Source organism: Xenopus laevis, chromosome 6S (assembly GCF_017654675.1).
Source record: "Xenopus laevis strain J_2021 chromosome 6S, Xenopus_laevis_v10.1, whole genome shotgun sequence".
In the NCBI taxonomy this organism is placed as follows: domain Eukaryota; kingdom Metazoa; phylum Chordata; class Amphibia; order Anura; family Pipidae; genus Xenopus; species Xenopus laevis.
In genome coordinates, this window is record NC_054382.1 from 2,478,653 (window position 1) to 2,493,880 (window position 15,228).

General features: G+C 41.6%; 2 protein-coding genes across 2 annotated transcripts; one reads left to right on the top strand and one right to left on the bottom strand.

The window, feature by feature from the left end:
• Positions 1–1,989: 1,989 nt before the first annotated feature.
• Positions 1,990–5,411, top strand: LOC108695584 (thiosulfate sulfurtransferase-like). The gene is made up of 2 exons (XM_041567272.1): positions 1,990–2,628; positions 4,750–5,411. Exons 1-2 carry the CDS (start codon positions 2,058–2,060, stop codon positions 5,034–5,036), a joined length of 858 nt encoding a protein of 285 aa, XP_041423206.1. The 5' UTR covers positions 1,990–2,057; the 3' UTR covers positions 5,037–5,411.
• A 2,954-nt stretch (positions 5,412–8,365) lies between these two features.
• Positions 8,366–10,477, bottom strand: LOC108695558 (vomeronasal type-1 receptor 100). The gene has a single exon (XM_018224143.2). The coding sequence runs from the start codon at positions 9,846–9,848 to the stop codon at positions 8,883–8,885; it is 966 nt and encodes a 321-aa protein (XP_018079632.1). The 5' UTR covers positions 9,849–10,477; the 3' UTR covers positions 8,366–8,882.
• Positions 10,478–15,228: the final 4,751 nt, after the last annotated feature.

Consider the following 15,228-nt stretch of genomic DNA (forward strand, 5'->3'; position numbering starts at 1 on the left):
CTCTTATTCAAATCAATGCATGGTTGCTAGTGGAATTTGAACCCCAGCAACCAGATTGCTTAAATAACTCTATAGAGCTGCTGCGTAGAAGGCTAAATAACTAAAAAAAAAAACACACAAATAAAAAGTAAAAACTAATTGCAAATTTTCTCAGAATACCACCCTCTACATCATAATAAAAGTTAACTCCAAGGTGAAGAACCCCTTTAAATAAGCTTTTTTTATTGGAACACATTCTGCTTAGTTGACCTGGCCCATTGCATAAGCCTAGGTGGGACGTTGGCTTATAATCTTGGTACTCTGAGGGGGAAGTCCCTACAAACTAAGTAGTATGGGGTTCCTTAATTTCTGATGGAGGCCCTGTGTCCCTTTACTCTTGTGGGGGGTACAACTGACCTTCTACAAAATGAGAGAGTAGGAGTAACAGAGAGAGAGTATGAGTAACAGTTGGGTAGAATAGAATTCTGCAGAGGAAACAAATTAGGGGCAACTGTTGGGTAGATATAGACTCTGTGATCAAAGAAAATGTGAATAACATTTGGGTAGGGAAAAAAATCAGAGAGTAGGAGTAACAGAGAGAGAGAGTATGAGTAACAGTTGGGTAGAATAGAATTCTGCAGAGGAAACAAATTAGGGGCAACTGTTGGGTAGATATAGACTCTGATCAAAGAAAATGTGAATAACATTTGGGTAGGGAAAAAAATCAGAGAGTAGGAGTAACAGAGAGAGAGAGATTAGGAGTAACAGTTGGGTAGAATAGAAATTTGCAGATAAAACAAATTAGGGATCAAAGAAAATAATAATATCATTTGGGTAAGGAAAACAATCAGAGTAACAGTTGGGTAGAATAGAATTCTGCAGAGGAAACAAATTAGGGGCAACAGTTGGGTAGATATAGACTCTAAGATCAAAGAAAATATTAATAACATTTGGCTAGGTTAGGGGAAAAAATCTGAGAATAGGAGTATCAGAGAGAGAGTAGGAGTAACAGATAGACAAAGAGGAAATTCAGAGAGATTGTTGGAGTAACAGTTGTGTAGAGAGAAAATCTAGAGAGGAGAGAGAATTGAAGTAACATTTGGGAAGACAGAAAATATACAGAGTGGACAAAGCAGGAGTACCAGATGGAAAAAGAGGAAATCCAGAGAGAAGAGAGAGTTGGAGTAACAGTTGGGCAGAGAGAAACCCCAGAGAAGAGAGAGTAGGAGTGACAGTTGGTTAAATTACCAATCTGAAGAAGAGAGAATAATTAAAAGGAGGGCAGGACATTCTACTGTCACTTACTTTACTATAATTATAATGTTTCCAGTTTATTGAACACCATGAGGATCCATGATAGGAAAATAAGAATCCAGCAACCTGTATAAACTAATAGCAAAAGGGAAAGTTCTGCTCTAAAACCACTAAACATTTTTACAGGAATCGGGATGTGACTACATAATTGAGGGACAGAAGATACTCTCTGCTTGACCAAGGCATTTCTATCAATCCTTTATTTCATGCAACTGGAATATTCCCTGTAAGGTTCACTATGAACTCACAAGTCATATCTAACAATCATTGTCATTCCTTTCTATCCAGCTCTGTTGGGAATTTACTGTGTATGTTGTAAGGTTCTATTGGATATAACAGACCGACGGGGCTTAGTTGAAAGAACATTAATAGAAACCAGGACTTGCAGAGGATCGAAAAAAACGTCACCAAATAATGTAGAATTTGCCAAAACTTTGAGCATAAAGACAAGCCCAGGGCATTGCACAAAGCAGCACCTTAATGATCCCACGTTTACTCCACTTCTTGCTTTATATTTAACCCACTGGATCAATATCTTAGAGGAGGAACAGGTAAAAGGTTGCTCAGCCCTTCAGTTTATCACCCTAACAATTAACGCCCCAATTCTCTCAGCCGAGATACTATCAGGAAAATTATTAACATGAAATCCTGGATAAGAACCAAAGGAATTTTCCATAAGTCTACGACATATTCAACTCCCACCTCCTTCTGCACGCCATAAAAGTCAATATAAGCATGGTAGAGATGACTGGGCTATACCAATCATGGGAAAGCAAGTCTTCTGCCGGGCTCTCGTCTCTGCAAATTGGCTCTCAGGAGCCCTAAAGTCCCGGCCTAACTTGAGGGTCCTGGATGCCACGTACGATAAGGATGCCCAGAAGCAGTTCTCACAGAGGCACATGCCCAAGGCAAGGTTTTTTGACCTGGACCAATGCAAAGATCAAGCTTCACCTTATGAGATGATGCTGCCCAGTGAGAAACATTTTGGCCAATATGTAGGCAACCTTGGGATCAATAATGACAGCCATGTTGTGGTTTATGATACTGATAAGATGGGCATGCTCTCTTCCCCAAGGGTCTGGTGGATGTTTCGGGTATTTGGGCATAAGAATGTCTCTGTTTTGGATGGTGGGCTTCAGAACTGGCTGAAGCAGGGGCTTCCTGTAACATCAGAGAATCCACAGTATGGACCCGAGACCTTCCGAGCAAAGCTGGACCCCTCTCTGCTGAAAAGATTTGAAGACATTCAGGACAACATCAGCAGCAAGCGCTTCCAGGTGGTGGATGCCCGGTCAGCGGGGAGATTCAGGGGCCCGGAGCCAAAGCCCGGGGAAGGTGAGATGGAAGAGGGAGGTGAAAGGAGATACACTGTAGAGACGTATTCACAAACCAGGTGCAAATGTTGCTTGGGGGGTAGTAACCAATTGCAACCAATAAGATTTATCCTTCTTTAAAGGAGAAGCAGCCCTAATTGTGCCCAGTTCATAGACAATATAAATACTGTATATATTCCTAGTCCTTGAACCCAAAGGTTCTCCCTTGTATCTCTGTGAAATGATACAAGAGGGAACCCTTGGTTTTGCTTCCTCCTGGGAAATCCATGAATGGTCCATGCTGTGCTGAGTGGGAGGATAATACCCAGAGGGCAAAGGGGTTTGTTTATATTTAGTTGGCTTTGATGAAATCCTTTATTGTAATACATTATAAAACAAAAGTAATTTGTAGGGATGTCGCGGACTGTTCGCCGGCGAACTTGTTCGCGCGAACATCGGCTGTTCGCGCTCGCCGAATGTTCGCGAACGTCGCGCGACGTTCGCCATTTCGGGTTCGCCTTACCTGGCGCTTTTTTTTGACCTCTCACCCCAGACCAGCAGATACATGGCAGCCAATCAGGAAGCTCTCCCTCCTGGACCACCCCCACACCCCCTGGACCACTCCCCTTCCATATATAAACTGAAGCCCTGCAGCGTTTTTTCATTCTGCCTGTGTGTGTTTGCAAGAGCTAGTGTAGGGAGAGAGCTGTTAGTGATTTGAGGGACAGTTGATAGTAAGTTTGCTGGCTAGTAATCTACTTGATACTGCTCTGTATTGTAGGGACAGAACTCTGCAGGGATTTGAGGGACATTTCAGGTTAGGTAGCTTTGCTGGCTAGTAATCTACCTTCTACTGCAGTGCTCTGTATGTAGCTGCTGTGGGCAGCTGTCTGTCCTGCTGCTGATCTCTCATCTGCATCTGTTCTTCAAACCACTGCCACCTAGCTGTGTGAGCTTGTTCACATTCTGTCTAAATATCAATAATAATACCGTCTCCAGAAACACCACCTGAGTGACGTAGTGTGATTTCTGCCCTTTACAGCACAAAATGCAGCGCTGTGTCAACAATGGATTTTTTAGAAACATATTTGCCCTTGATCCCCCTCTGGCATGCCACTGTCCAGGTCGTTGCACCCTTTAAACAACTTTAAAATCATTTTTCTGGCCAGAAATGTCTTTTCTAGCTTTTAAAATTCGCCTTCCCATTGAAGTCTATGGGGTTCGCAACGTTCGCGAACCGTTCGCATTTTTGTCCGGACGTTCGCGAACATGTTCGCGAACTTTTTTTCCGACGTTCGCTACATCCCTAGTAATTTGCAAAGTAATTCCAGTCACCATGCTCCTACACACAGCCCACATGCAGCCTGACCCAAGGCTCTTCTCAAATATCCATATCCATATATCAATATCAATATCCACTGACTGAGTACTGACTGGCTACACCCCTGGCACCCTTATAGACTCCTCAACTCCCAGGCACCTTTATCTATAGCCCCAGTACTGACAGGCAGGTCCAACTCATAGATACAAACACAGGCTGGCACCCAGCTGGACACACGCCTGAACTCCTATGCCCTGAACTCCCAAGCAATTTCACTTGGATCCAAACAGACCTTATTAGTATGAGGGAATGTCATCCAGCACCCGCCCGGCAGGTTTTCTAGGGCAACTATAAGAATTTGGGGAAGGATAATAAGGACTTGGCCAAGTTTATAGAGTTAGGTTTTTGGTTTAACTGTTCTTAATTGAGTCACTGTCAGGTTCGTCTCTGCTCACCCTGGCAATAGCTTTAATGTGAGTCCTCTCCAGCCCAGGTGCATGAGCTTCTGCACCACTGATTGGGAACCCACATACATCCCAAGCCTGGGTATATTCTGCACCCTCTCACCGGCCTGGCACCTCAATAACCAAAACAAATACACATCATGAACATCACAAGCACCATGAGATCACCCCACACTCACTTCTGCCACTTGGTCATTTTGGGCAATACCCATTCAGGACACTCCCTCTAATGGGCACTATGGGCATGATAGGCACACTCTTGGCTCTATGGGCACACTCACTGGCACGAGGCACAGTTCATACATTTCTCTCTAGTGTTTCTCTGCTCTGAGTCATGTCTGGGTCTCGTCTCTTTCAGGCATTGAACCCGGGCACATCACTGGCACCGTCAATCTTCCTTTCTCCAGTTTCCTAACAAAGGAGGGTTATGAGAAATCCCCGGAAGAGATCCAGCGTCTGTTCCAGGAGAAGGGGGTGGACCTGAACAAGCCCATGGCTGCTTCTTGCCGTCGAGGAGTCACAGCGTGCCACGTGGCACTGGCTTCTTTCATTTTGGGCAAAGAGAACACAGCGGTCTATGATGGCTCCTGGTCTGAATGGTTCCACCGGGCCAAACCTGAGCACAAGGTGTTTGAGAAGAACTAGAGAGGCAAGAGGGGCTACATGTTTAGGCCACTGACCTCTGCCATGGACAACTGGAGTCACAGTCTCCATTGCTGTAACTGCCACACAAGATTATAGGGACTTTGTTACCCATAGCAACTAACTGTCAGCTATCATTATTATAAGTCTCTCTGGCAGTCAAGGGTAACTGCTTATTGGTTGCTATGGGTTACTGGACTGTATTATAAACAATAGCAGGAAAATGGAACATGCAGTCTTGTCCTGTACCCATAATGATTTTGCTAAAGCCAGATGTGAGTATATATATATATTTGTGGGTGGGTGGGCATGTCAGAGAGGTTACTCTACATGAATTTGTAAACTAAGAATCAATAAATGTGTATTTGTCTGCCTGTCTGTCTGCTTCCACTCTCCACATACTAAATGAGGGTAGGACTTCACTGGACTAGAAAGGGAATCTGAACTGGTTCCTGATTGCTTGGGCAAAGGTTCCCTAGCAACCAGGAATTTTTTGAATGGAAATAAACAATAAAACATAATGATACATCTGACTTCTCTTTGCTATAGAAGATATGAGAAGATTTAGGCAAAAAAAATTCTGGAAGCTGTAGGTAAAAAAAAATTTGGCCTAATTTTCCTAAAACTTCTGCATCATGCAGTCCCCCTCTGTCACTGATTTGGTGCAACCCTGCAGGACTGAACATCCAGGTGCTGAAAAGAAAAAAGTGCTGACATTAAAGGATAAGTAAACCTTTAAAATAAGTGGACAGGCCAATAAAGGAGGGAGTGTGATGGTCATAAACACCACGGATTATATAGCTGAGGCCAAGCGGTATGTTATGGTGTTTCTTTGGGGGTGGTGGATTCTTGGGATTGGAATTAACTGGTCAGGCAGATGCCAACCATCCCTATTTCCACCACCCCTCCATGATATATAAATCTGTGACCTTCCCTGAAAGTAGGCCTATTGTGGCTAGTGGGTCAGTCAACGAGGGGCTCTTGGACTAGTTGGATTTGGGTTTGAAGCCCTTGGTCCCGTAGTTGGGTCATATATTAGAGATTCAGGACACTTGATTCACAAGTTATCCACATTAAAGTGGTTGAATAGTTATCATTGGATTTCAATGGGTGTCAAATCCTTGCATTCTATGATACCTCACAGTTTAGCTGTACAAGCAGTTTTGGACTGGCCCACCGGGATACCAGGAAAGTTCCCGATGGGCCCCTGGTGTCCCAGTCCGACACTGTGTACAAGCTATTGCTGAGATATTGAAAGAATCACAACAGTACACACATGATTATAGTGACTATAATTTAATGGTTTTGGAGTTTTTGTTAAAACATAATTTTTTTCTATTTTGATGGGGGTTTTAACCTCTAGAAACTGGAGGAACTGCCCTGGGGCGACCTTTGCCCCCTCCTATGCCAACCTGTACATGGGAGCAGTCCCGCGTCTTTGGATGTGACAACCCCTTTCGAGAGCACATTATTTGGTACAGTCAATACATCGACGACCTTTTATTTGAATGGGGTGGCACGCCGGAATCCATAATCAATTTTCACACATATCTGAGCAACAATCATTATAATGTTGAATTTTCACTGGAGTTTCACAATGTCGAGATGAAGTTTTTAGATCTTAAAGGGGAATAGTCACACTGGGAAGATTGACACTGAAATCTTTAGGAAACCCACAGCGGGTAACGCCATATTTACAGCCAATAGCTGCCATCCAAAGAATATCACACAAATATTAGCCAGTTTGTGAGATATCAGAGGAACTGTATTTTTATAGGACGTACAAGGAAACAAACTATTTGAAGGATCTGGTTAGAACATCATACGAGAAAGCCAGTAGGTATTTTATACAAGAAACAAATAATGCTTTAATTAATTAATCATGAGAAATTAGGGAACACTGAGAAGGATACAATTTATTTTGTGATGGAATATAGTGAGGAATACAATGAAGTTTGTGGTATAATAAGGAAGTACCTTGCGGTTTTAAGTAATGATTCTAAATTGGCAGATGTTTTGATATTTAAAATGAATATTAAAGGTGTCTCCAAAAAAGAGCCTAGTCTGGGTAAGATTTTGGCACCGAGTTTAGTGTTATCCCTCCCAGTGAGCCCTAGGGAAAACTGGAAACTGTGAAAGGTTTGTGTAGATGTGGAGCAACTATATGTAAGACCTGTAAAGTAATTTCCATTGGTACGGGCGTTAGATCTAATGTTACCGGGCATATCAGAACAATGGCTTTTAGAATTGCAATACAAAACAGGGAATATACCTTTAAGAATGTGGATGTTGCAGGAAACAATATGTGAGCCGTACGAGCCGGTGTTTGAAGGAAAGGATAAGAAAACACATAAGGGCCATTACAAAGAGAGATGAAGTGTCCCCTGTAGGAAAACATTTTGCTTCACAGGTTTCACAGTCAGCACCTTTCACCACCAAATCACTTTAATCTGATGCACGTCCAACGGTTTCCACCTTCAATCCGTTCAATCAGACCACATTAGTTATTGACGGCACCAGTCAATGGTTTCTTTGATTAAAATGCCTTTATTAGGACATGGGCTCTGACCCCAAACAATGGCAATGTTTCAGACCGCACGGTCTTTTCTCAAGCTACATTGGCTTGAATTATGTCCCATGTGGCTCCCCTTATAGTCACTGACTAAAGGTGGCCATACACGGATAGATCCGCTCGTTTGGCGATGTCGCCAAACGAGCGGATCTCCCTCCGATATGCCCACCTTGAGGTGGGCAATATCGGGCAGATCCGATCGTGGGCCCTAGGGCCCAACGATCGGATCCTAGCATTCACAAACGGGCGGTCGGATCGCGGGACCGCATCAACTAACAGATGCGGCCGCGATCCGACGGGGTTTTTAAACCCATCCGATCGAGATCTGGCCGACTTTCGGCCAGATCTCGATCGGGGAAGCCCGTCGGGGGCCCCCATACACGGGCCAATAAGCTGCCGACACGGTCTGTCGGCAGCTTTTATCGGCCCGTGTATGGCCACCTTAACTCAGAGTTAGAGAGCTGAAAAGCAGGAAGTAGTGTTCTGGCTATTATGTTACACACCCACTCACTCCAGCCTTTATACATTACATTTTTGCCTCACTAACTATATTAGATACATTATTTATTTTGCACATAAATATTGGATGTAACTGTCAGTGAATATCTGACACCCAACTGCTGCATGAAGACAGAATGAAGAGAAACAGATGCTGAGAGAGGAATAGTGAAGATAAACTTGATTATTTCAGAAACAGTACAGAATATTTAATTTATGGTATTTAGAAAGTTTTTTATTTCGGTATGATGCTTATTTGGAATTTTCATTTTCGTGATGGTTCCCCTTTAAGTTAAGAACCAATTCACCTGCCTGTATATTTTTGGAGTGTATGGGGGAACCCTATAGACATGGGGACAGCATACAAACTCCTTGCAGATATTGCCCTGGAGGAATTGAACTCAGGACCCCAAAGCTGCAGGGTTCTAACCCTCTGTGCATACATTGTAATAATAAATAAAGTTGAGAGTCAGTCAGATCTTACAAATAACCCCAGGTCCTCCTTCCAGAACCTTCTCTAAGGGGAATGTCCTGACCCATCGTCTAGTGACTTGAACTTGGAACAACAACAAATCAATTTAAAATACATTTATCAAATTAGATTTACCCCTTTCACCTTCCACCTGCTTAAAACATCAATGTCTTCGCTGCTAACTATTAATCCACATATAACCACTGTCACAATGGTACAAAACTCTCTTGACTTATAATAACTAGACTTAGCATCTCTCATAGTCAAGGGCACTCTTCTTTGGCGCAACAAGGAGTATAATATTCCATCATTGCTTCTGTGGTTCTTCTTGTATAACCGGGGGCACCCTCCACTTGCAGGAACAAGTTGCCTTACATAAGAAGTCCCTCACTTTCCTGTAGCCAAAAACCATGATTCCAGAGGTGCCAGAATAGTAGAAAGAGGACAAAACCCCATACATTGCAACGTGAAGATTATTTTGGAAGCCCTCTGATAGTCCAGACACAATTGCAATCCAGGTCAGGTCGGTGGAGACCCAGCAGATGACATAGATAGAGAGAAGAGACAGCAGGATCTTTGTTGCCCGTGCCGTACGTTTGTCCCATCCTTGTCTGACAGTCATTTTGTCCCTTACTTGTCTCCTGTGTCTACAAATCAGATCGACGGTAAAGCCATTTAATAGTGTCACGAGGATTATCAGCAGGAAGTCCACACTCACTGTGATGTAGGTGAGAAGATTCAGCAGGGAGCTCTCCGATTGACCTAAACAGTTGGTGCTTGTGATTAGGATGCTGCTCTGATTGTGCACATGCTCTGTATCACTATATAGAAGATATGGTACATGAAATGTGATACTAACAACCCAACAGCCAGCCAGGGACCAGTTAACGTAGGGCCCATAATGTCTGTGAATATATTTCAACCAGCGATGGCTTGGCCTCCTTATCTTGATGAGATGAAGAAAGCTTAGGTTGGCCACTGACCATAGGCTGACTAACCTGAGAGTGCGGTATAGATAAAGCAGGATCCTGCATCCCACATCTACAAACACTTTAATATGGAAAAACACCAAGATCCCAGGAATCTTCTTGTAACAGCAAAGCAAGAAGTTGACCAATACCATGTTAACAATGATCCTGTCCAGAGGCTGGAAAACCTTCTTCTTGATGGCATTGCTGATAAAGGCGAAGAAAATGATCAGGTTTGCCACAGCCCCGAAAAGAGTGGTGAAATAAATGGCAATAGACACAATATCTGGCCACCCTAGAATCATTGTTCGCAGCACTGTTTCTATTCTTCTTGGAATGCTGATTTATCCGTTTTATGGCCGAAGAGGAACATCTCATCTTGTTTCCTTCATTTCTCTGTATCGTGCCCTGGAGATGCCTTGTTCTTCTGCTAATCAGCTAAAGGCTTGATCCTTTATAAAGGCTTCTTCTGAGAGAGCTGTGATTGCCTTATCTGTATATCCATGGCTACCTCTCTCCTTTCCAGTAAGATAAATAGGATGCATAGTAGTTAACAATGGTGTCATTATAGTATTTCAAGAAGGTCAACGCTGATGTCTGGTGAGACTTGTTTGTTCCTCTAGAAATCCCTAAGGATCAGTAATTCAGTACAGGGAGTAATGAGTGTAAGGGGTTTAGGTAGAAAGCTCTGCTGTAGGCTCAATCTATGGCTGAACTCAACGATCAAAAATATCTGAGATGTTTTTTGTATAGTGACTACCCTATGTGTAACAAGTCACTCCTCCCTGGGACCTCAGAATGAAGTATGAAAATCCTTTGATGTTTTTGAGGGATTGCAGCCACATTTTAGTTCAGATTTGTCTTCCTGAATTTGGATCTTCATACCTTAAGTCTACTAGAAAATCATATAAACATGAAATAAACCCAATAGGCTGGTTCTGCTTCCAATAAGGATTAATTATATCTTAGTTGGGATCGAAGTTACTGTTTTATTATCACACAGAAAAAGGAAATAATTCTTTAAAATTTGGGGGTGGTTTTTTGGATAAAGTCTATGGGAGATGGCCTTTCTGGATAACGGGTTTCTGGATAACAGATCCCATACCTGTACTTTTTTTTAATCCATCCGAATTAGTATCTGCTTAAAAAAAAATGTTTTTGTCATAGCAAACTGGGTGCTGGGTAGTGATAAGTGAATTTTTTGGCCAGGCATGGATTCGCTGAGAAATTTTGCAATTCATCATCTACAAATTATTTCATGAAACTGCGGCAGAATCCGCCGTGAAAAATTTCACACTCAAACAATAAAAAAAAAGTCGCCAAGACAAAATTGACGCTGAGACAAAGAAAAAGTCACCAAAAGAAAGAGGTGCCGGAATAGTAGAAAGAGGACAAAGTCCCATACATTGCAATATGAAGATTATTTTGGCCAACACTGATGTCTCCTAAAACATGTTTGTTCCTCTGAGAAATCCCTAAGGATCAGTAATTCAGTACAGGGAGTAATGAGTGTAAGGGGTTTAGGTAGAAAGCTCTGCTGTAGGCTCAATCTATGGCTGAACTCAACGATCAAAAATATCTGAGATGTTTTTGTATACTGACTAACCCATGTGTCACTCCTCCTCAGGACCTCAGAATGAAGTAGAAGAATCTTTTTTTTGAGGGATGGCAGACAAATTTTAGTTCAGATTTGTAATACAGATATGGGACCTGTTATCCAGAATGCTCGGGACCTGGCATTTTTCAAATAACGGATCTTTCTGTAATTTAGATCTTCATACCTTAAGTCTACTAGAAAATCATATAAACATTAAATAAACCCAATAGGCTGGTTTTGCCTCCAATAAGGATTAATTATATCTTAGTTGGGATCAAGTACAAGCGACTGTTTTATTATTACACAGAAAAAGGAAATCATTTATTAAATTTTGGATTATTTCCCATAATTCAGAGCTTTCGGGATAATGGGTTTCTGCATAACAGATCCCACACCTGTAGTTTTTTCCTAAGTTGTATCTGCTTTTGTCATAGCAACCGTATTTGTTAATGAGCAAACTGGGTGCTGGGTAGTGATAAGTCAATTTCTTCGGCAGTTATGGATTCGCTGAGAAATTCTGCACTTCACCATCTGTAAATTGTTTCCTGAAACTGGGGCATAAATCAGACGTGAAAAATTGTCGCAAACAAAAAAAAAAAAGCCGCCAAGACTAAATTGTTGCTGAGACAAAAAAAAAAGTCGCCATAAGAAATGAAAGCACATCGACTTTAACATAATTGAACTAAAAAGTTCTCAAGACAAAAAGGTGGCCACTAGTGATGGGCGAATCTCTCCCATTTTGCTTCTTTGAAAAATACGCGAATTTCCCGAAATTTCGGAAATGGAAAGTTCACGAAAACATTTTGGAAATTCAGCCGTTTTCAGCAAAAACTGTGAAATTCGTACATTTTCACGCAAAATTGAGCAATTCGAACCCTTTCACGTAAAAAATTGAGCATTTCGAACGTTTTCACGAGAAAAAAATTTGCAAGAGATTCGACGGCGTCGAAATGTGGGAATTCACCACAAATTCGTGCCTGCCGAATTTATTCACCCATCACTGGTGGTGACAATAAAAACACTCATTGGGGCTCATTTATAAACTTTGGGCAAATTTGCACCTGGGCAGTAACCCATGGCAACCAATCAGAAGTTGCTTTCAGTGCTCAACCTGTAGTTAGCAGGAAAAAAAGCTAATCACTGATTGGTTGCTATGGGTTACTGTCCAGCTTTATAAACGAGCCCCATTGCCTTTAATGGATTTGGAGTGAATTTTTTTTTTTTGAAGTCTATTAACTTTAATGCATTTTGAGAATTTTTTATCGTTTTTGCAAATCTTTTTGCAATTCCACAAATTTTAGGTACAGATTTGCTCGTCACTAGCGCTTGGCACTTTAGTTCAAATGTTCAGTTGTCCCATGTTTAAATAATAGTGTGAAACAAATGGGGATTTCACAAGGGACAAGTCTCCCACTGATAATCATATTGGTATTTATCAATATCCTCAGATCTTAGGGATGCAGGGAATCCAGGATTCGGCCTTTTTCAGTAGGATTCGGAATCCTAATTTGCATGTGCAAGAAAGGGACGGATATTGATAATTTTGCGTAAGAAAAAGTGACAGGTTTTGACAGTGGAGTTAATATGATCAGAGAAGGAGAGAGAGGAGACAAAGATTCCCCCCAGACAGCGAGCTGAGTTGACAGGATTAATGAGCCATCAATAGAGATAGTAAATAGGGGAGTAGGACCAGGCTTAGGTGGAAAGATGATTAGTTGAGTGTTGGGTTGAGTTGGAGGTGGCGCTGGTTCATCCAGTTGGAAATAACCAGGAGGCAGTTAGAGATCTGAGCCTCTGTTTCTGCTGTTAATGAAGGGGTGGATAAATATATTTGGGTACATCAGCATACAGATGATAATTAAAGCCAAATAATCGGATGAGATCTCCCAAAGACAGAGGGTACAGGGAGAACAACAGTGGACCAAGTACAGAGCCTTGCGGCACCCCCACATTAAGTGGAACTGGAGATGAGGTTTTGTTATCAGAGGAGACAGTGAATGATCAGTTAGACAGGTAATTAGAGAGCCAAGATGCAGCCTGGTTACTGATGCCAAGCGAATAGAGAATCTGCATCAGGAGAGAGTGATCAACTGGATCTAATGAAGATGAGGTCAAGGAGGAGAAGGGAAGGTTCCAGAAGCTAGAGAAGAATTGAAGATGTGAGTGAGAAGTGGTGGAGTGTAAGTTCTGCAACACAGTGTTTGAGCAGAGAAGAAGGCATAGGGTCCAGGGGGCAAGTTGTGAGTGGGGAGAACAAGAGAAGTTTGGAGACTTCAGACATTGTTACTGGAGGGAAGGGATTAAAGGAACAGTTCAGTTTGAAAATAAAAACCTGGGTAAATAGACAGGCTGTGCAAAATAAATAATGTTTCTAATATAGTTAGTTAGTCGAAAATGTAATGTATAAAGTCTGGAGCGAGTGGATGTGTAACATAATAGCCAGAACACTACTTCCTGCTTTTCAGCTCTCTAACTCTGAGTTAGTCAGTGACTATAAGGGGAAAAGCAAGAGAGCTGAAAAGCAGGAAGTAGTGTTCTGGCTATTATGTTACACATCCACTCACTCCAGCCTTTATACATTACATTTTTGTCTAACTAACTATATTAGATACATTTTTTATTTTGCACAGCCTATCTATTTTTACCCAGTTTTTATTTTCACACTGAACAATTCCTTTAAGATATGCAGAAGGGGCTCAGGAAGGAGGAGTTGCTTTACATTAGTAGAGTTAGGGATCTGATTGTGGATGGTCTACTTTGTTGTTAAAGTAACCAGCAAAGTCCTGAGGAGAGTGTGTCAGGTTGTCTGATCCTGTTGATGAGGAATGGAGAAGAGTATTGAATAGAGAAAGCAGGCGTCGTGGGTTGGGTTTGGGATTGGGGGAAAGGGTGACATCTAGTGGTTGACAGTTAGTAATGCAGTTCCCTCACTCCTGTAGTGAGAAGGAAAGGGTGACCTCTAGTGGTGGAGTGTAATGTAAGTGTACAAATCATTTCTATTCACGATTAGTTATCCACTAGTTATCCACGGGCAAAATCTATAGGCAGTCAAGCTGTTACTGTAGAAAGTAAAATCAGACACTGGTTTGGGGACCTCTAGAGCTTAGAAATGATAGTGGTAAAATATCTGGTAAGAGATATAACAATAGCTGTAGCTGTGGCACCGACTTCTGCCAGCCATGAAATATAATGGCAATAAATCCAATCAGTCAAGGCTGCACTTAATGCACAGGTTAGTGACATGTAGTGGTACAGGTTAGTGACATGTAGTGGTACAGGTTAGTGACATCTAGTGGTACAGGTTAGTGACATGTAGTGGTACAGGTTAGTGACATGTAGTGGTACAGGTTAGTGACATCTAGTGGTACAGGTTAGTGACATCTAGTGGTACAGGTTAGTGACATCTAGTGGTACAGGTTAGTGACATCTAGTGGTACAGGTTAGTGACATCTAGTGGTCAGATGGTTTCATGGCAAAATCATTCAATGGATTCCAGGCAAAGAAAGAAAATGCCGACCCCATAATATAGGTAATGTCAGTTAGACTACAATGATAGGTCTCATGCATTCATTTTCTACTTCCAATGTGGTGTACTTAATACAATGTGGTGTATTTAATACAATGTGATGTACTTAATACAATGTGGTGTATTTAATACAATGTGTTGCACTTAATACAATGTGGTGTACTTAATACAATGTGGTGTATTTAATACAATGTGGTGTACTTAATACAATGTGGTGTACTTAATACAATGTGATGTACTTAATACAATGTGGTGTATTTAATACAATGTGATGTACTTAATACAATGTGGTGTATTTAATACAATGTGTTGCACTTAATACAATGTGGTGTACTTAATACAATGTGGTGTATTTAATACAATGTGGTGTACTTAATACAATGTGATGTACTTAATACAATGTGGTGTATTTAATACAATGTGGTGTATTTAATACAATGTGGTGTACTTAATACAATGTGGTGTACTTAATACAATATGGTGTACTTAATACAATGTGGTGTATTTAATACAATATGGTGTACTTAATACAATGTGGTGTATTAATACAATGCACTAAATG